Source organism: Chiloscyllium plagiosum, chromosome 20 (genome assembly GCF_004010195.1).
Source record: "Chiloscyllium plagiosum isolate BGI_BamShark_2017 chromosome 20, ASM401019v2, whole genome shotgun sequence".
NCBI classification, from domain to species: Eukaryota; Metazoa; Chordata; class Chondrichthyes; order Orectolobiformes; family Hemiscylliidae; genus Chiloscyllium; species Chiloscyllium plagiosum.
Genome location: NC_057729.1, coordinates 28,272,658 through 28,296,730, shown reverse-complemented (window position 1 = coordinate 28,296,730; position 24,073 = coordinate 28,272,658). Strand labels below are relative to the sequence as shown.

The 24,073-nt window shown below is 38.1% G+C and overlaps 1 protein-coding gene across 1 annotated transcript in view; it reads right to left on the bottom strand.

Annotated features, from left to right (window-relative positions):
• Positions 1–397: 397 nt before the first annotated feature.
• The window catches only part of LOC122560111 (brefeldin A-inhibited guanine nucleotide-exchange protein 2-like), a 98,890-nt gene continuing 75,214 nt past the window's right edge, over positions 398–24,073 (bottom strand). Inside the window, exons 31-39 of the mRNA XM_043710359.1 lie at positions 21,084–21,219; positions 17,797–17,935; positions 17,541–17,595; positions 17,315–17,429; positions 14,578–14,717; positions 10,986–11,154; positions 9,519–9,657; positions 6,656–6,773; positions 398–2,644 (exon numbers count right to left, since the gene is read on the bottom strand). Of these exons, the coding sequence (XP_043566294.1) occupies positions 2,483–2,644; positions 6,656–6,773; positions 9,519–9,657; positions 10,986–11,154; positions 14,578–14,717; positions 17,315–17,429; positions 17,541–17,595; positions 17,797–17,935; positions 21,084–21,219 (1,173 nt within the window). The 3' untranslated portion in view covers positions 398–2,482. The remainder of the gene's footprint in view (positions 2,645–6,655; positions 6,774–9,518; positions 9,658–10,985; positions 11,155–14,577; positions 14,718–17,314; positions 17,430–17,540; positions 17,596–17,796; positions 17,936–21,083; positions 21,220–24,073) is intronic.

Here is a 24,073-nt window from a genome sequence, read left to right as displayed (position 1 = left end):
CTCAATGTGTTAAGTGTAAATCGAGACAACATGGTGTGTTTAAGATTGTAAGCTTTTCCTGAGGTGTTACAGCCACCTAAGAATTGCTCAAATGTATGGTAAACATCTGATTTATTATAGACATTCGTTGCAATAAGATTTCAGCTTGGTGGTTTGTCCAAGTTATAGCTGGTGAATCATTGAAGCAACAGTATCAATTTATATACGTTTACGCTACAGCTGTTTCAAAGATCAGAGATAAATGAAGATCAGGAAATCCCAGATTGAATCTTCATTCCATAGGAAGTGTGCTCTCAGACAGGGCAGTGGTAACATTGTATTTAGCTTGATTATAATTCAATAATCTGATGTCTCCCCACTGAATAGTTTCTCAAATTTGTAATGGCTCTTTGGTCAAAAGTGCAAACAGTGCTTATGCAACTGTACATCAGTATGACTTCACACTTGTGGACTGAGATCATTGGCGCTAATACAAATCTTCAAGCAAACCAACATTTTCAAAACTTCTGTAAAGTCACAGCATTCTACATATAAATGCTAGAATATTTGCTTGCACTTAAAATATAAATTAAACAAACGGGGAAAATTTACAATCCTTTCAGGTAAGCATCTTACATCATTAATTTACCCCATTTTACAAAAGAAAAGGGTTCTGCCTCAACTCTTTTTACCATTTGATATTGAAGAGTGTGGTATGTTACCGATGCTGGCTTTAACAGCTGAGAGAAAGGCTTGTGGGAATTTACACTTTAGTGGAAGTCAGTGTGAAACACAGCAATCACTACGGATTTTCTTCCTTATCTTTTGAGTTCTAATGTAAATATACTGAAACAGATATCTGATCAACTATTCCTAATGCATGAATTTTAATTAAAAATTAAGATGACTTTTAGCTTCTAATCAAGTGTTTAATAGTTTTTTTTTTACCCAATTTACATAGTTAAATTGTAATAAATATCAAATGTCTGGGAAATACATAATTCTATTGTACATAGTGTAGCATCAGTGAAGTTTCTGCATTGTCAGTTGCAAAAACACAGGTCTTAGATTTGTTAAATGTTGCAGACTTAGACTGTTTTTCTAACTGGCTGCCTGACATCTGCACTTTATGATTAGGTTGCAGTAATATACAAAGGACCTATCAAGATCTGTTCAAAATGTGTTGTTTTCACGAAATTCACAAGACTTGAAAAAGTAAACTGGGGGATGAAATCCAAGGAGATCAACAAGCTACCCATCAGCACGTAGGCACGAAGATTATTGTCAGTGAGCAAAAATACAATTCAGAACATTAGATATTGGTCTGCCAGTTATGTTACACCCTATTAATATCTAGCTGCAAGTTAATACATTGTGCAGAATCAGGCTATGTTTTAAGGAACAGTTATTGTGAGGGAATAGAGGCTAAGCACAACTAACTATTTTTCATTTGTTAAACATGTAGTTTCCCTACAGTATAAAGCATAGCTTTTATGTAGTTTTATAAAAATAATTACATTGAGATGTTGGCAAATCCTGTAGGTTTGAGACACAATGAACATTCTCATGCTGCAGGATTTGGCCTTGAGATGCTACAGGATTCATGGCGCATTAGTTAAGAGATAAAAAGAGGATTGTATTTCCCTGGGTATTCATAGCAACACAAAGTTAAGAAATTTTGCCACGTGGGACAGTTTGTGTATAATCTGTACATTGCAATGTTCCTTTCTCTGTCCTAAAACAGCCAAGTTGAAATCAAGCTTCATTCTCAAAGGGTATTAATGTTGTTTCCTTATTGCAAATTTATAATTGTGCTTTTCTAAGATCTATCGTCATAATTTACAGGAGGGAAATGGATATGCAAACTCCAAAGCATTTCTGCATGCAGAAATCAGAAACACCTGAGATTCATCACTTTCACTCAAAACAAAATGGAATTGTGCAATGAGGAAATATTGAACTGAAAATTGCCACTTTTGTCTCAAATTCTCAGCATCTTTCAATTATCAACATTCTCAAAATAAGCAATTAATTGTGATGTGTCACAACTATAATTCAAAATTATACATTTCTTGGTTTAACAGTTACTAATTTAAAAGCACTGAAACCATAATGTTTTCATGATATTAACAACTTCATTTTACACTGTATTGTGTCCAAACCATATATTTACCTTGAATATTTACTGTTTAAGTCTGTAATGTCCCGTAATGTTGGCATACATAACTAATTGAAGTCCTTGAAATGGTTTTAAGTAGGTATTTTAAAGACATATTAGAAATAATGCAGATATTCCATTAAGACAAACAGAAGTTAATAAAAGCAAATTATAGAAATGCACAGGGATTCAGGAAATTATACAAGCTGCACATCATTTATGTTGGGCTTATCTAACAATGTTTAAAAATAGCTCCAAACTTCATGTTTCTTTGACTACAACAGGTAATACATTTACAGAGATTCAATTTACAGGCTTGGAGTCGAAATGCATGCTGACTTTTTGTTATGTAGCATCTTCTTGTGGCTGCTCCTCTGAATGACATATTTGAAATACAAAGCCGATGCGTAGAAAGAACTTGCGTAAAACTGCTCTCAGTTCAGGGATGAGGTCAAACTGTACAATTTCACACAAGTATGGATAGTATGCTGATGCATGGATCTTAAACTTCAAAAGAAAACAAAATAAAATGTCAGAAGCACAGACTAAAGGAATAAATATTTTAATTTTTATAAATGTAATGAACTAAAATTTGCACGTCAATCTGGCGGTCATTCACTACTCCATTCTTGCAACTTAGTTGGCTGTATAAAATTTATAGATCACCATTGATATCACTTCAAATCACAAACACCAAAGGGCACTTTTGCCAATGTTGTTACTCGTTTTTGGTTTCAACTGGTTTTATCTTTAAGATCCTCTAATTATTTTTCTGCAGGTGTTTAATTATGTCAACTTATCCTTAATAACATTCCTTCAAGCAGTGGCTTACTTAACACGTTTAGTATTTGATATTACACACAATCACAGTTTGAATCTGATTTTACAAGTTTTCTTGTATACTAAGCTTAGTTAACCAGCAACAAAGCAAATTAAAAGAAAACAAACCAATGGATGGGATTTCTATCTGTTGGCTTGTAATTCAGATCCAAAATGTGTGTATACTAACAGGATAACAGATTCAGACTTGGTTCTGACATGGCCATGCATCAATATCACTTTCAAGATGAACCATGGGTGCTTACCCCAAAATTGCATTTCGTATCAGGAAGAATAGGGACATAAAACCCCATGGAAAAATGAACGGTAAGAAACAGCAACAACAAAAAAAAAAAATCAGCTTGAACAGTACTTCAAAGATGTTTGTTCTTTGCTAAAATTTTTTTTTTACCAATTCTGGAATCATGTACATGAAAGACGAGGGCATTAAGTTTGTCCTGCTTGCAGTGGTTGTAATGTTTATTTTCCTGCTATTCACCTTCGCTGTTACCCTTTTTGATTCACTGCAGAGTTAATCATACTTTTACTTTAAGACTAGCTCCTTATGCATGTGCACATCAGCCATGTCATAGTGACTTCAGATCACATGGAATAGGTATCAAAGTCCGTAAGGTTTCAGAAAGATATCCTCTATTCACATATCTTGTAAGTAATTATGTTTAATAAAGCCCGTTAATATTCGCTTCGATGAAAACAGACCTCATTGCCACATGGTGGCAGTCAGTAACCATATTGTCAGATCATGAAGCCAATGGTAAAGATCACCTTAAGCAAAGTGGCACAGTGATGCAGATGAAGACGACCAGCCCAACAGTCCAAACACAGAAGTAAGGCAATACCTTAAGAGAAACTCAGCAGCTACAGAAAGCAGCAAGCATCAGATTTTAAAGGTTCATCCCTTATCAGAGGGAAATGCATGCATAAAAGCTGTCAAAGCATCAGAGAAAAGACAGTAGGGAATGCAGCATGTTTTCAGCAAAAACAATTGTACACAGGAGCAAAACAGAATCGTAGATTACAGGTCTTTGTCAACAGTAAGCACAAAGAATTATTATGCAGATGATGCCATTAAGACATGCCACTGCTGGAAATTCAGCCCATTTTAATCGAGTGACCCAAATGCCAAGACAGAGACCAAATCACAGCTGCAATAGCAACCACAGAAATTAGACAGTCTGTGGATGTTACAGCAGTAGAGGGACAGGATGAATTCTTATTGGAGGATGTGGTAGGCCCACTGTATCACTTTATCCTTGCTTGCATAGATCTACAAGATGAATTCTAAGCTGTCATATCAGCGTTAATGGCTAACAATCTAACTGTAAATTGGAACAGATACAGATGTATTGATTCTTTCAAATGCTTGTTGACGGTCAAAATTCTCATACCGCCTGCTGTTCAACATTGAGTCATTTGGAGTTAAAATCAAAATTAGAGAGCAGACACTTTGTGCTAATGGAACTGACATCATCGAAATCAGTCATCTCATTTCTAATCATTATACTTCTTTATTAAATGGAGCTGCATGCGTAGCTTTAAAACATTCTTCAGTTAGCAGACAACAGTATTCAATATTTTTCTTTTAGTGACAATGGTGACATTGAAATAGATTCAAGATACCAGGAATCACTTTCCATTACAGGCACTCCAGCCCCAGGAATACAAAAAGTGGTAACACAGACTCTTAATTTCTCTCAAAAAAAGTGGCTCAAAATATTTGTAAAGAAAGCTGAAAGGTCATCTGCTACAAGAGGGCAATGTCCTTCTGGAACTGATGGTACAGAAAAGAAGTAAAGTTCTCAGTCCCAGAGGACCATTGTGCTGCTTTCTCATTAGAGAGACGACTGGTGGCAAGTTTAACCACAGGGTACCATGCCTTGGGCAAGGGGAGAGGTTAAGAAGGAGGGGCCTTCACGGGTACCTTAGCCAACATGGGATTTGAACCTGTGCTGTTGGTACCACTCTACTTCACAAACCAAGTGAGCTAACTGACCCTTATTGGAACAAAGCTCCAGTCATCTTGTTGATTTAATGGAAGCAGAAGTCATCTCAGTTCGTGAAGGCTCTGACATCCCTCTTGAAGGGAGTCACCCTTTTGTTGAAGAGCACAACTGTAGATCTTACTAAGGACACAGCAGCAACTGCAAATACATGAAGTAATTTCTTCCTGTGATAAAGGCCAACAAAGCAAAGGGAAGCAGAAAAATACCAACATCCGAAAGGTCAAGTTGCTGTTCATTACATCTTAATACCCATTAGATACAACCAAAACCTTAGCAAAGTTCCAGGAAACTCAGCTAACAGTAAAAGACCTGATAATGTTGTAGCTAAATGTGCTTAACAACTGCAAAGTGCAGACACCCTAGTCCCAGCAGCTCATAATGAGCCTCAAACATTCAGATATTCTTAACAGAACAGCCAATTCAAATCTGCAAACTGAGTTCCATCATGAAGCCATAGAAACACTCAAGTTTAAAAAAAGAAGTGCAGACTCAAGACATTTCAGAACTCAAATATATTGGAGAAGTTTAAAGGGGAGCTGAAAAAGCAGCCCAATTAAATCAAAGTTAAACAAAAATTGTAGTAGTCAAACTACCTCAGAGACTCTTGACTAAAAGCCTAATTAGTAGGTGTCACAATGCAAGACTGAAAAAGATTACATACAAGATTTTCAAAAGTCCTGTGCAAAATGGCCAGTGTTCTTAAACATTTGACACAACAAAGAGAAACCTCAAAGGAGGAAATAGTCTCTCTAATACAGAAATATTGCATGTTCAAAGATCACAGTGAAATATTATCAAGGAAAATAATTAATGAATGATCTTACATTCGAAAAAGAAAACCCTCAGAACAAAAGCAAAAGTCTTCATTTAAGTTTGCAGAGAAACGTAATGAAATAAGCCTTTGTTCATGATAGAAAAGACCTATGAAATGAAAATGTTCGTTTGAAAAAAGAAAGGTTTAGAAATACATGGGCAAACAGTCTTGAGTTCCATGCAGCAATTTTTAATTGATCCTGATCCAGAGACTACTTCCATATTGATGATGATGCACTTATGTTCTTGTTATCAACAGTGAAGTTGGTATCCAACCACACACCTGCCCTCACCTTCACAGAGGATAAGGGAGCATGTACATCCTGTACATCCAAGGGAGTTGTGAGTGCACTAGAAGCTGAATGCTTTAAGCAAAGGAGACTTGTGGGAGGAATGGTGAGAGTAAAGAGATAAATGTTAACAGCTAAAAGGGATGCCATAAGAGACCTTAGTAGGAGACTGAAGTAAAGGGCAGGTTACACTTGCTATAAATAATGGTTCCTTACGCACATGCTCAGTAGTTATGTTGTGATGTCAACAGACATGAAATTTGAGTCTGAGTCTGTAAGGTTCCAGAAGGATATTCTTTCTTAGGGTACCTTGTAAATTCTTAAGTTTAATAAGCCTGTTAGTGTTCACTGAAATGAGTGTGGTCACCATCTTACAATTACATTGGTTCTCAACAATTATAGGAGGTGCTGGATTTAAAGTCCCCATCCCACATTTCGAATGAGATTAATTTTTGACTGTTACTTCCCTACAGATTTTTAAAAAAACTATAAAAGTAATCTCTTGTTATTTTACATGTGATTTAACTCTTTCAAGCACATAAATAGTAGAACAAAATAAGTTTCATCCTTACCTTTTCATCACTAGTTTTGAGTGTCTTTGTAAGGAAAAGCAGTAACAGGTTTGTCCATGCTTCACGGTGACTTTCAGAGGTCAGTGTTATGAAGTAGGCAAGGGCCTCACTGCAAACACTAGTGAAAAACAAAGTTTTCTATGAAATGACAGTTGAAAAACTGACAAACATTAACATTACTTTCCCCAGGGGAAATGTTTTCATTTGGAAACTATTCGTTTGGATTTCATCCCGTTAAAAAAAAACATGATTTCTGTCTTGGTAAGATATTGCTTGTTCTTCAAACAAATGTTATCCACGGAATACAACAGAATTAGGCCAAGTTACACATAAAATGAAAACTTTTTTAAAAAACTGCAATATTGAGAGGTTGCTCAGAGACAAAAAGTCACAAAAGATATGAATGGCATTGAAAATAAGAATTCAACAAGTTAGAAATATTCTGAATTATCACTTCCTTTTAATACACAAAAGGGAAAGCATGTGAAATATATCTAACAAAACACTAGTGTTGGTATATTCCCTGGGTATTAATGAATTGCTATTACAAACTCAATTGGCTCATTAATGTTCTTTTCGGAAGAGATCTGCTGTACTCATCAGTTTGGCTGAGAATGTAACTCCAGTCTAATTCCAAAATGATTTACTCGAAAAGGCGCTTTGAAGTAGCCTGAGCTACTCTTCAGTGGGGGAGAACATGCATCACCATGTATTCAGAAGAACTCAGATGAATAACTGCTATTCCCTATTGCATGAATAACTACTAAAAAAAATGACTTACAGCAACAATTTTCATAATCTTTGAGTAGAAATATCTTTTGGAAATATGGGTACACTATCTTCTAGACCATCCAAGACTTCATTTCAAATATTACTTCCTCAATAGCAACTTATATTTATATCATCAATTCAACAATATATCAGAAGATTCTTCACAACAGAAGAATAGAAAACAAAATATGACGTGAGCCACATAAGGAGATACTGAGTTAGGTAAACAAAAGCTTGGTCAACGAGGTAGGTTTTAAGGAATCCCTTGTCTTTACAGAGGTTTATAAAATCATGAGGGACATGGATAGCATGAATAGACAAAGTCTTTTCCCTAGGGTGAGGGAGTCCAGAACTAGAGGGTATAGGTTTAGGGTGAGAGGGGAAAGATATAAGAGAAACCTAAGGGGCAACCTTTTCACGCAGAGGGTGGTATGTGTATGGAACGAGCTGCCAGAGGAAGTGGTGGTGGCTAGTACAATTGCAACATTTAAAAGGCATCTGGATGGGTATATGAATAGGAAGGGTTTGGAGGGACATGGGCCAGGTGCTGGCAGGCGGGACTAGATTGGGTTGGGATATCTGGTCGACATGGACACGTTGGACCGAAGGGTCTGTTTCCATGCTGTACATCTCTATGACTAAATTGTGAGAGAAAGGTAGAGCAGTGTAGGAAGGGAATCACAAAATTCAGGACTTAGGCAACATATAATAAACCAGAATTACAACAGCCCAGATATATCAGAGGGCTATGGTCTTAATGATCTGAATTTTATGGAGGGCACAATGTGGCATATCAGCAAGGAGTCCTTTGGCATATTCAAGTTTTTAAGTACCTAAAGCATGAATATACACAGACACCTCTATGATCTGTAATTTGTATATTGGTGAATGGTATAGAGCTGTTACTTTGTTAATTAGCTTTAGTGAATACAATATATGGTATGAGTATGTCATAATTATTTTAAGTGAATTTGAAACAGGTGTTAACCATCTAGAAAAGGAATGACACTTGCTGAAAAAGTGACACCATTAGACAGACTGAAAAATAGTACTGTGCTACAATGTCGACGAAGTAAATACACAATTAGGTACATTAACCAGCTGAAAGATAAAACAAGGACATAAAAAAAAAGCTTCGAATTAACCATCAATTATTAGAAACAAGGAACAAACATTTGTATTAATACATTAAAAAGTTGTCCATGTGAAAGGAAAAGGCTGCGCAACTCTTGGGATTGAGAAGCAGTAAAGTCAAACCTAAAGAGTTGGCACAAAAGGGAAATTTCTCTGGTTTTCTGTATTTTGTTGTCCATGTGTTTTGTAATCTTGCAAACTACTTTATGGAGCTAGCATATTTTATTTTACATTACTTTCTTCTACATTTAGAAAGCTTGGCTTAGTTCAGGTTATATTCATTTTTGTGCAATAAGCTTGTTTTCTTGATCAAACCAAATCTTTTAACATTTTTCCGTGTTTCAGAGTATGGGATACTGCTTAAATTAAAATGAGGTGAATACCATCACTCATCATATTTCACTAACTTGTGATCACAGAGTGATGGTGCCAATTGACCTTTGTTTGTCAAGAACAAACTAAATTAAACTGCATTTCTGAGGCATGCACATATCAGCTAGTCTTGGATGTTTATTCAATGTAGTGTAAAGAAAGTCAAAGGTAGCTACTTTTCTGATTATTGTTGCTACAAAGCAAGGAACAAATATGAGCTGAAAATGTGTTGCTGGAACAGCACAGCAGGTCAGGCAGCATCCAGGGAACAGGAGAATCGACATTTCGGGCATAAGCCCTTCTCCAGAAATAAAGAAGTCAAACCAAATAAAATGGAGCATTTTCACAAATTCAGGACAAACCCCCAAAGCACTTGCCATTGGCTGTACATCAAATAGTCATCTTAGTATTGCTAAATACGTAAATTAAAAACTTTTGCAGCACAGCACAGATATGTGAACACATGCATGAAGGTAATCTCTGTAATGCTGCATAATTTATGACAGGGCCTCAAATCTTGCTCAGCTTTCATGACTGACAATATGGTACAACAATAAAACAAAAAAAAACAAATAAATTCTCATACTTCAACAGTCGTTTCTGAATATGGTCCCAAGAATCCTGCCGATTTTCATCTGTGTACATACGGAACAATATACGAAGACAACAGGCAAGACTGCTGGTTTCCTGCTTTAGGAGATTAGGCTTAGATTTGCCCTTAAATCCTGGAATAAGTAGTAAAGGAATTCAAAGTCTGCACTTAGTATTATATGATAATAAGTAACCAATTTTATGCTGTCATTACACAGAGTTCTATATACTTTCTCTGCCTTTTAAGAAATCAGTTTCCACAAAAACATTAGTTTACCAAATTGACCTGCCTTGAATTAGATGTGTGCTTGGGATGAATGATCCAATAAAAAACAAAAAAAAAATAGTGCAATCTATGGAGTCGAGGATGGAGTGTTGAATGACCACAAAATCTCTCTACAGAAAAGGTGAGAAATCCAAAGCATATGCTAACTTGCAAACTGTGCAAAGTATCATGAATCTGAAATAAAAACAAAAGTCCTGGGAAACAAAGCAAGTTTGGCAGCATCAGTGTATGGATCCAAATTATAGATGTGTAATCCACCTGTATTCATCGATCTTCATTTTGTCCAATAAATTATATCTGCAACTATGGTGCGGATAGAGTTGTCACAACATTACAAAAATTACATCTTTCAAAACTGTTGCTGTTTCTTTAAAAGTTAGTCTGCATTCTCCTCCAGTGTCTGTCAATTCAGAAAGATGCCAAGTATCCTGATCAATGCTCTTTCATAAGAACATATTGAAAATAAATCTGTAATTCATGCTCTCAATAATATGCCTAGCCCAAACAATTAGGATGGCGGTGCCAAAAAACCCAAATCACCCATTTTGCAAGTTCTCCACATTAATAATGACAAACTGTTTCTGGTTAGGACGCAGAACTGTTTATGCTGATGATGTTCCAAATGAAATGTATTTTACTTCCAAGTGTGAAATGCTAGCAAATGAATAGCCAAATTCATACAGCAAATGGAGTTTAATTATATATTTGATTAAAACAAAAGCTAAATTTATGGACTTAAACCAGATCCTGCAGAATTAACTAAATTTGGGTTTGAAGTACACCTAAATAGTTCCATAGCTGTTTCATAAAGCGGAGTGCATTTAGTGAGCTTCTGATTGAATTAAAATACTTTACTTATAAATGTGAGTGAAATGAAGTATTACTGTTCAAATGCAACATAGCAGGGAAAAGTAGATTAATGCAGCTTGTTCTAAACCAGATCCTGCAGAATTAACTAAATTTGGGTTTGAAGTACACCTAAATAGTTCCATAGCTGTTTCATAAAGCGGAGTGCATTTAGTGAGCTTCTGATTGAATTAAAACTACTTTACTTATAAATGTGAGTGAAATGAAGTATTACTGTTCAAATGCAACATAGCAGGGAAAAGGAGATTAATGCAGCTTGTTCAAAATTAAGATATTGAGTTTCATTTTTAATTGCTAATATGTATTTACCTGCTCTCCATAATGTTGTCCTCTGTTCATTATTTGAGTTGAAAGCTTTTGCAAATGAGTGTGATTCCAAAAGACAATCCAGGAGTTTAAAAAGTTGCTGTGAAGTCATATATCGATACATTCCTTGGTCTTGAGTATCTATATGAACGTCAGCATCAAGTGAATCCCTCTGTACATAAAAACAATTGATTATAGATTCATGACACGTATGTACTTGCTCCAATGACATGTAAATGTAATGTGCCTTTTCCATATTTTCCTAGTCCAACAAATAAAGTGTGAGCAAACAAGTGACCTATTCTTAAGCCTCTAGTACTGTCACAAGTAATGATTCAGCTGATGTAGATTTCAAATTCCCTTGGTCAAGTTAGGAAACAGCTAGTTTCTGTTGACTATGTGCTCCTGACTGATGATCAATTTGTACTTCACTGCTCAGATTTCAACCTCTGTACAGCTTTGGTTTAAATATGAAGCGGAATTCCAGAGATGAGGGCACCTGTGACTACCCTTAACATCTAGACAACATTTGACTAAGTAAAGCACCAAGGAACCATAGGAAAACTGAAGTCAATGGAAATTAGTGAAAACTCTCCACTGGCTAGAGTCATAGTTAACACAAAGTACAATAGTTGTGGTTACTGGAGGCCAATTATATCGGCTCAAGGTCATTGCTGTAGAAATTTCTTGGGCAGTGATCTGAGCCAAATCACCTTCAGTGGCTTCTTTCATGAAATTCCTATGATTATAAAAGGCTAGATTAGGGCTTATCACTTATGATTGCAGCATCAGTCACATGTGCAACTTCGCAAATGAAAAATCTGTGTTAACTCTTCTTTTTAAAATGTTTATAGAAACACTTACTATTTTTCTCTCTATAGTTAGCTTTCTCTCATGTCAATCTAGGTACCCAGATAATGTTCTGGACTCCTGGGTTGGAATCCTGCCATGGCAGATGGTGGAACTTCAATTCATGTAAAAAAAAAACTGGAATTAAGAGTCTAATGATGGCCATGAAACCATTATCAATTGTCGTGAAAAACCCATCAAGTTCATTCACTGCCATCTTATGGTCCATGTTCCACTCCAGAAGCACAGCAATGTGGCTGACTCTTAACTATCCTCTGAGCAATTAAGGATGAGCAATAAAAGCTGGCCAAACCAGCAACACCTACATTCTGTAAATGAATAAAACTGAAACTTTTTTTTTAAAAAGTTCCAATAGTTCCATCCTTAATAATTTTTTAGTATATAAAGAACAGCGAAGAATGGTTGTCTAACCTTCTAACCTGCCAGCAGTCTTTGGGCAATTATATGGTTTGCTTATAATTTGATACTACCTCTAACTTTTTCTTTGTTAACTGTGGATGCTGGGTCTTCCCCATGGAAATTTTTGCTTTATGTGCATGTATCTATTGCAAATTCTGAAATATCCCTGTAAATTTCTGCAACTGCATCTCTATTTTGGCTTATCCCTCAACCTAATTTTGCTAGTTCACTTTAGCTAGTACTGCTTTCATAACCTCATAACTGGATTGTGCTAATACCAACATTAATTTACAGACCCACTCCTCCTTGCTTTAGCACAGCGACCTGTACTTTCTAATATCCTGAACCCTGTAATATTCAGGTCCAAATGTGCAACATCCTTCAACCATGTCTCTGTAATGGTTACCAGATTACATTATATTTTATTTGTGTTCAGTTTATCTGCTTTGTTTTGAACACCATGTGCATTCAGATGCAGAGCCTTTTTCCCATTTTTATTATTCACGTAACCTCTAGCCTTATCTGTTGAATTAGTCTGAGATTTGTACTCTGCATTCTCTCCCATAACATTTGTCATTTCCTCTATTAATACCTTTCGCACTTGCCTTGTCTTTACTCTTTCAGTTACTATACCTTCCTAAATTTGAGCCATTGTCCCAATATTGAGTTCAATATTCTTTCTAATTCCCTAGTTATGCACCTTGCTAGAATTCCAGTACCAGCACAGTTCAGGTCTCAACATTACAGTTCTCACTTTTCCCAGTACTGGTGCCAGTCTTTAGATCATGCATTCATTTCTCTCATCTTATTTGCTGATTGCTCAGGTAATATTCCAGAGGTTATTATCTTGGAGGATCTATGACTTAATTTAGTGTCTAGTTCCTCATGATGCTAAATTACTTTTTGTCTTGCTTTGACCATTGAACCGAGAACCAAATTCTCCCCCTCTAATTCCAAGATGCTCTCGAGCCGTGAGCAAACATGCCTCAAATCCTGAGTCAATCTTTACACTACGCAGTCTCCTACTACCACGACATTCCTTTTTGCTTTCATCACTTTTCTGTGCACTGATGCTAGTCAGTTAGCTCACCCACCTCTACAGATCCAGGCAAGCCAAAAAAAGCCTCAAACTTGTTTGGCAATTGCAGAGACCGAGGTTTCTGTGCTCCTATCCACTTGGTCCCCTTATCTGCCTCACTTGCAGTAACACTCACCTGTCCACAACCAATTAGTTAACCAGAAGACCCTTTCCTAAAGGCATGTGATAATCTCCTGGTCCAAGATATCCAGGTAATTTTCCCACCCTGACGTATTGCATTGACTGCAGCATGGCTTTCAACTCATTCTGAGCCAAGTACGTCTAGCCACAAACAGAGTGTAGGCATATTTTGCCCTGAATATGACCAGTATCCTGGAGTCTTCACATGCTAAAGTATTGACACATCATATGTACTTAATGTGTTTTAATTAACTGAATTATTTTATTCCCTAATTGACTTGTTAAAAAACATATTTTATTCACCTTACCATCAATGTCTATATTATTTTAAATGCTGGGAACAGAATGAAGCTTGACCACTGTCATGACCACAGGTCAAAACCTCAAAGTACTGTGGGGGCATTTTTAGCTTAAAATTCCGAAATCTATTTAAAAGAGCTGATACAGTGACAAAAACTGTGAATGTGCATTTAATTGCTGCCTGGAGAGAGAGAGAGAGAGAGAGAGAGCTACAAATTTAACTTGTACAGATGCAAAGGAAACTTTAAAAGCAGCCCTTCAAAAGGGAAGAAAAGAGGTAATTCAATAGACAGGACTACGATCTTTTGTGATTACAAAGGAAATAAGAGACTGACAACCAGTCTCTCAACAGCAAGCCATTTCCTTGATGATTCTATCTCAAACCGCAAACTCTACTGGAGTGTGCTACTGGGATTGAATGCTCTCACGTGTACCAGCGCAAGTTTCAGCATTATCCTGCAGTGAAACTCCCAGTTGAAGAACTATCCCATGATCAATTGTGTTGAATATAAAAACACCCTGTCACACAGTGTTAGAAGTCAGCTGACAAACAACCAGACAGCCATAATAAATGGGAGTGTCCCACTCAGGGTTTGGATGTAGTATCACCTTCCAGATACTTAAATAGTTTGCTCTTGCCCCAGAGTGGAGTATGCACCAATATACAAACAGATTAAGATACTCTCACTCACCAACTGATCATTTAGATTGGTACAGGAAGGAGCAAGAATTTGATTGAAGTTTTAACAATTGTTAGCAACATTTGACATTGGGAGGAAGTTTTATTCAGTAAATTGGTTATTTTACCTGTACAGCTGCCATTGTTTCAGCATCTTCCTTTTTGCTTGTTGCTGGAAAGAACACAATGTTGTCTATTGTTTGGATTAATTCCAGCTGCACAACACATTTGATGAGGAGGGCAGCAAAGAGTTTCTGATCGGATATTTCTTGGAAAAAAATCAGCAAAATCACTAAATCATTGGAGGGTTCAAGCAACATTCATTCATTAGTGCAGGCATTAAAAAAACAGGGCACTAAAATTTTAAATGCATATTTTACCATTAATTTCTCATAATGGGAGTTGTTGATAAATCACATGATGGTAACAACATTCTTGCTGTACAAGACTACCCAACAGGAAGCTTGGAAGTTATTCAAATGTAACGCACTCAATATGGAGAGGTGACCTGATACAACTCTATGTTTGTTCCATATTTATTTTTCTGTTTGCACACTGCTGATATGGCCAAAATTGGCACTGCTGCCTCACAGTGCCAGGGACCCGGGTTCAATTCCCACCTCAGGCGACTGACTGTGTGGAGTTTGCACATTCTCCCCATGTCTGCGTGGGTTTCCTCCGGGTGCTCCGGTTTCCTCCCACAGTCCAAAAACGTGCAGGTTAGGTGAATTGGCCATGGTAAATTGTCCGTAGTGTTAGGTGAAGGGGAAAAATGTAGGGGAATAGGTCTGGGTGGGTTGTGCTTCGGTGGGTCGGTGTGGACTTGGGCCGAAGGGCCTGTTTCCACACTAAGTAATCTAATCTAATCTAATCTAATTAATTGCCTATCCCTAAATGCCCTTGAAAAGATGGAAGTGAGCAGCCTTCTTGAATCACTGCAGTGCATTGTGGTGTTGTTAACTTAGGTAGGGAGTTGCAGGATTTTGACCTAACAGCATTGAAGACATAAAAATATACTTTCAACACATGACTAACAAGAAATCTTCCATATAGTAGCAGCCCATGCACTTGCTGCCTTCATCCTTTTAAGTGGAAGAGGTCATGTATTTGGACAGTTGTAGTGAAGAAATTCTAATACAATTGCTGGCTACCACTATCAGATTAGTTTTGTATCAGGTGTAGCTGTTTCACTCGTTCTTTTATAAACAGTGGTAATGTCACTAAACATGTAGTCAGGGTGCTTGAGCTAATGCCCTCGAGGATAATAGTTGCAATCCAACCGTGGTAGCTGGTGGCTGTTAAATTCAACTAAGTAAAAAATTGAAAATGTGATAAATGTTTGAGAAATTTTTTTTTGGAAACTTGAATTTTAAAATGGACAGAACCATCTTTAGATTTAAGTTTGATTTGTATTTCTGTATTGTGGATACATGAGGAAACATTGTTTTATTTTCATTTTTCGGTCTGGAGAGTTGTGAGGGTTATAGGTAAATTTGTCTCCATGCATTTAATGAGGCATTTTTAAAATCCCCAAGTTGAATAGTAAATTGGTACAGAAACAAAAGGCTTTAAAATGTCAGAGAAGAAAACATGCTACAAGGTGATTACATGAGCTTAAAAGAACACATGCTAAGAAGTAATTCAAGATGTACAAACAGTTCAAAGATCTTAAAAAGAGACATTAACTAAAGACTATCAACTGATCACAGAAGTTGGTCAAAAAAAAAAAGATGTACACAATGAATCGTGCAAACAGGGTCACTTTTCACTGATGTTTGAATATCTTGAAGGCTGTTGTTTTGGGAAAAGTGTTGGCCCGTTGTTTTAGATATTTGCAAAAAGACCATTATAAGTAGTTCTTATTTGTATAAAGTAAATTGTGTTTTTCTCACATGTGTAATAAAAGTTTAGTACGATGGAAGCTTCTTGTGACTGTGTTCACTAACCAATAATATTATTAAACTGCAAAAACAAAACTAATGCCTATCAAGCCTGGTTTTATTCTGGAGTCAGGACTACCATCAGCTGGGATCATAAATGCTATTCTCAGTATTGGTGACCATGAAACTATTGATGTTTGGATAAAAACCTATCTGGTTCACTGATGTCCTTTAGGGAAAGAAATCTGCCATTCTTACGTGATCTGATTTATATTTGACTCCAGATTCACAGCAATGTGATTGACTTTTAATTGTCCTCCGAATCGGTCCAGCAAGAGCAATTTGGGATGAGCAACAATGCTAGAAAGACCCACATACTATCAAAAGAATAAAAATGAGAAAAGCATGCATCAACTCAAAAGAATTAATTGGATGCTGACATGTCATCTAAACAGTCAGTCATTAGTTGCATAGACAAGTTGCTGAGTCAATTTTTTCCCTGCTATTGGATGTAATACGGAACATGATACGAGATTAGGAGAATTTGAAAATTCAATTAATCAATATACAGATACCATGCAAAAAAATCCAGCATTCTGGCTGTTCACACATTTAAAATTTAAGAAGAATGTGATTATTAACCCCAAATTATGTTTTGTTGCGCCTTAAAAACGATACATAATGCCATTCACATTCATTTGCTGACATGAGTCATTCGACAGTCAGCAGAAGCAGGAGGATTGTTAACTTCTTTTTCCTCACCCTATGCAGAAGGGTGACTTTAAAGTTTTTCCAAGACTCAGATTGTAGCCTTTGTTACTTCAACTGGAATCTATACTTATTAGTGCTTGTTGCAGCAACGCTTATCAATTGAAGAGTATTCATACATAGCTAGAACAAATAGATATTTATAACCAACTGTTCAGGAAAATCCTCCATGAATATTTAACAAACAGAAAACATGGAGCACAAAAACATAACTTACTTGCATGTGGTCTATTCTTCCAAGTTTCATCACTGGTGTTAGATATCTGGCTTTGACCTTTTTCAGAAAGGTTTCGATCTGTACTGCAGACTGATTGACGATCAACTTCCAAATCCTTTAACAATGAGACATGTCTAAGTTATAACAGAATAATGAGCACTTTTTGAAAGAAAAGCAGTCTTTAGACATTCAGACCTTGTAATTATTTGATTCAAATTACACTCACTGAATTCTTCTCTGAAGGTTCTTCTTCCATGCCTGTGGGTCGCCATGCTAGAAGGCTGCATAGTAAACACAAAATAGATAATCAGAGTAAGTCAATAAAAGGTGCCATCAGGCCACAATTGATTGGGTTTTTAAAGTGAGCGTGAAGTGTTCATGCAATGGCTATAGTACCTCCGGATTCAGTTAAACTGTCAATGTTGGAAAAAAAAGCACACAAACCTTTACAGCCATCTTGATATATGGCAACTTGAACTTACGCATGGGGAATAGTGGTCTTGAAAATGCCCAGCATGCAAGCACAGGTTTTATCCCAGACTAAAGGACTGAATTTGTGTCCAGTTAGTATGACCACATTTTCTAAACAATTTGTTCCTGATCGGGCCAGTTGTTCATTATCTATAACGACATGAAAGGGTCAAAGAAAAAGAATTAAATCACTTGAAAATTGCAAGAAACACTTCAATGTATCACCACCCATTCAAATCAAATTGGTTCAAGGTGTCAAATTACCATCTCTTGTAAATACAATTATGCAGTTGTCAAAACTGAAAATTTAATTAGGCCAAGATGGTTTAAAAAACATCTTTCTGTATTACTTGTTCCATGAAAAACAGACAGATATTATCACAGAGTCATAGAGATGTACAGTACCGAAACAGACCCATCGGTCCAACCCGTCCATGCCGACCAGATATCCCAACCCAATCTAGTCTCACCTGCCAGCAAATGGCCCATATCCCTCCAAACCTTTCCTATTCATATACCCATCCACATGCCTTTCAAATATTGCAATTCTACAAGCCTCCACCACTTCCTCTGGCAGCTCATTTCATACATGTACCACCAGCTGCGTGAAAAAGTTGTCCCTTTCGATTTCTTTTATATCTTTCCCCTCTCATCCTAAACCTATGCCCTATAGTTCTGGATGCCCAAACCCCAGGGAAAAGACTCTGTCTATTTATGCTTTCCATGCCCCTCATGATTTTGTAAACCTCTATCAGGTCACCCCTCAACCTCAAATGCTCCAGGGAAAACAGCCCCAGCCTGTTCAGCCACTCCCTATAGCTCAAATCCTCCAAACCTGGCAACATCCTTGGAACTCCTTTCTGAACCCTTTCAAGTTTCACAACATCTTTCTGATAGGAAGGAGACCAGAATTGCACGCAATATTCCAACAGTGGTCTAAACAATGTCCTATACAGCCGCAGCATGACTTCTCAACTCCTGTACTCAACATCTGGATCAGTGGTGCTGGAAGAACACAGCAATTCAGGCAGCATCCGAGGACAGGCAAAATCGACGTTTCGGGCAAAAGCCCTTCATCAGGAATAAAGGCAGAGAGCCTGAAGCGTGGAGAGATAATAAAATTTTGATGGATGTGGAAGGCTCCTTTAGAGATGGTCCAGGTAAATTTAAGGTCAGGGTGGAATGTGTTGGTGAAGTTGATGAATTGCTCAACCTCCTCGCAGGAGTGGGAGGGGGAGTTGAAATGTTGGGCCACGGGGCGGTTTGGTTGATTGGTGCGGGTGTCTCTGAGATGTTCCCTAAAGCGCTCTGCTAGGAGGCGTCCAGTCTCCCCAATGTAGAGGAGACCGCATCGGGAGCAACGGATACAATAGATGATATTAGTGGATGTGCAGGTAAAACTTTGATGGATGTGGAAGGCTCCTTTAGGGCCTTGGATGGAGGTGAGAGAGGAGGTGTGGGCACAGGTTTTACAGTTCCTGCGGTGGCAGGGGAAAGTGCCAGGATGGGAGGGTGGGTCGGAGGGGGGGTGTGGACCTGACCAGATAGTCACGGAGGGAACGGTCTTTGCGGAAGGCGGAGAGGGGTGGGGAGGGAAATATATCCCTGGTGGTGGGGTCTGTTTGTACTCAACACTCTGACCAACAAAGGAAAACATACCAAACGCCTTCTTCACTATCCTATCTACCTGAGACTCCACTTTCAAGGAGCTATGAACCTGCACTCCAAGTTCTCTTTGTTCAGCAACACTCCCTAGGACCTTACCATTAAGTGTACAAGTTCTGCTAAGACTTATTTTCCCAAAATGCAGCACCTCACATTTATCTGAATTAAACTCCATCTGCCACTTCTCAGCCCATTGGCCCATCTGATCAAGTGCCCGTTGTGATCTGAAGTAACCTCCTTCGTTGTCCACTACACCTCCATCTGCAAACTTACTAACTGTACCTCTTATGCTTGCATCCAAATCATTTAGAAAAATGATGAAAAGTAGTGGACCCAGCACCAATCCTTTTGGCACTCCACTGGTCACAGGCCTCCAATCTGAAAACACCACCACGCTATCTTCTACTTTTGAGCCAGTTCTGTATCCAAATGGCTAGCTCTCCCTGTATTCCATGAGATCTAACCTTGCTAACCAATCTCCCCTGAGGAATCTTGTTGAACGCCTTTCTGAAGACCATATAGATCATATCTACCGATCTGCCCTCATCAATCCTCTTTGTTACTTCTTCAAAAAACTCAATCAAGTTTGTGAGACATGATTTCCCATGCACAAAGCCATGCTGACTATCCGTAATCAGTCTTGCCTTTCCAAATACATGTACATCCTGTCCCTCAGGATATGGACATTTTTCAAGATGTCACCTTCTATTTCTCTACATTCTCTATCTTCCATGACCTTTTCCACAGTAAATTCTAATGCAGAATACTTGTTTAGTATCTTCCCCATTTTCTGTGGCTCTACATAAAGGCCATCTTGCAGATCTGTAAGGGGCTGTGTTCTCTTCCTAGTTACCCTTTGGGCCTTAATGTATTTGTAAAAACCTTTTGGATTCTCCTTAACCCTACTTGCCCTCCTGATTTTCTTAAGTATACTCCTACTGCCTTCACTCTAAGGATTCACTCGATCTATCCTGTCTGTACCTAACATATGCTTACTTCTTTTTCTTATAAAACCAATCACTGGGAATATTCAGCTAGAATTTCATTGAAATCACAAGCTGAGAGACATGTGACTGAAGACTTTCATCTTGTGATCTGCAGAACAAATACAAGATCATAAAATTTCAAACAAACAACAGTTTGCAGAATTCATTACAAGTAGAGTGGGAGAGTCACTGAACTTAGGAGGGCAGAACAGTGGTGCAAAACAATGCTAACAGCATGGATTCGTTTGTCATAAAGCCTATAATAGCTCTTGCAGAGAGGCTTCCTTTCTTTATTTTGTTTCTAATTTGCAGTGCGCCAAGCTACTCTTCCTAGAATCTATTCCCATACATTTACAGGCAAAAGGAGCATGCTCAAAAGGAAGTTTGCAATTTAACTCTGTTAAATTCTCCTCTGCAAACTTTTGCCAAATCAATCAGCCCTTTATTCTCTCATGTAAGTCGCCATGATTGTTTCAAATTTGGTATTCTTGCATTTATCCTGATAAGTGCACGACAAAAAGCTTTGGCAACATGTCTCTTTTTCAGCAATATTCAAGCTCCAGACTACCAAACAACAATTCAAATGGTTCTTGTATATTTTAAAAGTCTACCTGTACACAATTCCTGAATAAAGACAATTAGGTTACCTTGCTGTACACACCAATGCAGCTGAGCAAATATGTCATCCAATAGGACATGATTTAAAACTTCATAAAACTGTGTGAAAACATCGCAAATAGCATAAAGTGCATGATTACATGTAGTTGTCATCCATTCGGACTTCTGTAAAGAAATAGATGTAGCATTTAATTGTACAGTAGGCATGTTTTTGTAAAATGTAACAGTAAAACTTAACAATACAGTTGAGGTAATAAAACAAAATCATTTTGTCAGGCATAGAAGGATTCTGGGCAATCCAAGATGGAGGACAGGAAAACTTTCTGGCTGTAACAGCTGTTCCTTTTTTGAGGTATTTTAGGTGTTGGAGGTGATTTCCTCGAATTCCAGGAGCAGCAGTGACTTGTTTTATATGCCTTTGCATTGTTTTGGAACTTGAGAAAAAAAAAGTCAAAACAACAGTATTTTTAAAAGGGAGAAGACGAGACAAAGGAAGCATATGATGAGGTCAGTGCAGGAGAGAGACAGACAGACAGACAGGAAAGAGATAGAGAAACCCACATTGCTAACTGACAGAGTTACCAGTTACTGCCTTTGCTGTTAAATTCATGTATCACTGGCATCAGAGTGAGTCTGGGAAAATTAAAAAACAACTGATCTTGGAGGAACCTGTTTGGGAAAGGTCACAGCAGAGAAGTAGATAAGTGGATTTTAAGCACGGCCTTAAAATAAGTCTGCAGTAGTGAGTAAAGTGGGTTTTTTCTTGATTAAATGTTTTATTGAGCTATGTCTCTTGATTTAACTTAAAATGTAAGCCATAAGTATTAATTTAATCTGGAGCAGTGTTTTGTAGAGGAATAAGACTGTGCTATTTTCTGGGTCTGTAGATTGAAAGAGCAAAAATGGCCCTTAGTAGAGTGATATGCTCTACTTGTCAGATGTGGGAGTTTAGGGAAAGTTTACGCATTAGAGGATTATATCTGCAATAAATGCCTGTGGTTGCGAATCCTATTGGATCAAATGGATTGGTTGGAGAGACAGTTAGAGGCAATGAGGAATTTACAAGAGCAAGGGGATGTGATAGATGGCAGTTAAAGGAAGGAGAGAAAGCCTCAGATGCAGTCAGTCACATAAATGGGTTAAGAAAGGTAAGAGAGGTAAGGCAGGTAGTGGAGGAGTCTTCTATGGCTATCCACATTTCAAACAAGTATGCTGTTTTGGAAAATGTAGAGGGTGATGGACACTCAGAAGTATGTAGCACAAACAGCCAAGTTTCTGGTATTGAGACTGGCTCTAATTTAATGAGAGGTACGTCAGGTTCCAAGTGACCGATTGTGTTAGGGGACTGTCTAGTCCAAGGTACAAACAGATATTTCTATGGCCAGCAGCGAAAAATCAGAACGATATGTTGCTTCCCTGCTGCCAGGATCAAGGATGTCTCAGACAGAGTGTGCAGAATGTTCTCAAGAGGGAGAGGGACTAGTAGGAGGTCATTGTCCACATTGGAACCAACGACATAGGATGGGAAAAGGTTGAGATTCTGAAAGGAGATTACAAAGAATTAAGCTGAAATTTAAAAAGGAGGTCCGAGAGTAGCAATATCTAGATTACTCCCGGTGATACGAGCTAGTGAGGGCAAGAATAGGAGGATAGAGCTGATGAATGCATGGCTGAGGAGCTGGTGTAAGGGAGAAGGATTCACATTTTTGGATCATTGGAAGCTGTTTTGTGGTAGAAGTGACCTGTACAAGAAGGACGGATTGCATCGAAATTGGAAGGGGACTAATATACTGGCAGGGAGTTTTGCAAGAGCTGCTCGAGAGGGTTTAAACTAGTAAGGTTGGGGGGGGGGGGAACCCAGGGAGATAGTGAGAAAAAATTTCAATCTGACACTGGTACAAAAGGCGAGTCAAACAGTCAGGGCAGGCAGGAACAAAAGCAGAGAACAAGGTAGGACTGATAAACTAAACTGCATTTATTTCAATGCAAGGGGCCAAACAGGGAAGGCAGATGAACTCAGGGCATGGTTAGGAACATGTGACTGGGATATCATAGCAATTACAGAAACATGGCTCACGGATGGACAGGACTGGCAGCTTAATGTTCCAGGATATGATTGCTACAGCAAGGACAGAAAGGGAAGCGAGAGAGGAGGGGGAAGTGGCGTTTTTGATAAGGGATAGCATTACAGCTGTACTTAGGGAGGATATTCTCAGAAATACATCCAGGAAAGTTAGTTGGGTGGAATCGAGGCTAATACAATTGCAACATTTAAAAGGCATCCGGATGGGTATATGAGTATAAGGGTAAAGGAAGAGTTTGGAGGGATATGGGCCAGGTACTAGCAGGTGGGACGAGATTGGGTTGGAATATCTGGTTGGCATGGACACGTTCGATTGAAGGGTCCGTTCCGTGCTATACATCTCTATGACCCTATATTGCTTATATCAGCAGATAATGGACTTAACAAGAGACTCGGAAGTTGTGACTGCAGGAACTTTAGATTCAGACTCCCTACAGAGTGGAAACAGGCCCTTCAGCACAACAATCCATACCGACCCTCCGAAGAGCAACCCACCCAGAACCATTCCCTTACATTTATCCTTGACTAATGCACTAACACTACGGGCAATTTAGGATGGCCAATTCACCTAACCTGCACATCTTTGTGACTGTGGGAGGACACTGAAGCACCCAGACAAAACCCACGCAGACATGGGGAGAATGTGCAAACTCCACACAGACAGTTGCCCGGGGCAGGAATTGAACCTGGGTCCCTGTCGCTGTGAGGCAGCAGTGCTAACCACTGAGCCACCGTGCCGCCACTTCACTGCATAGTTTCTTTATCTACTCAGTTGTATGGAAGTTGGCTTTATCTTTATTAACTACATTAGTTAATTAGAGTAGATGAAACAAAATATGGAGAAATATTGATAAATACTATAGTTGCTTACATTAATTACGTATTTTGGGTGACAATTTTCAGGAAGGATCGATCATTTATAAAGACAGCAAACAG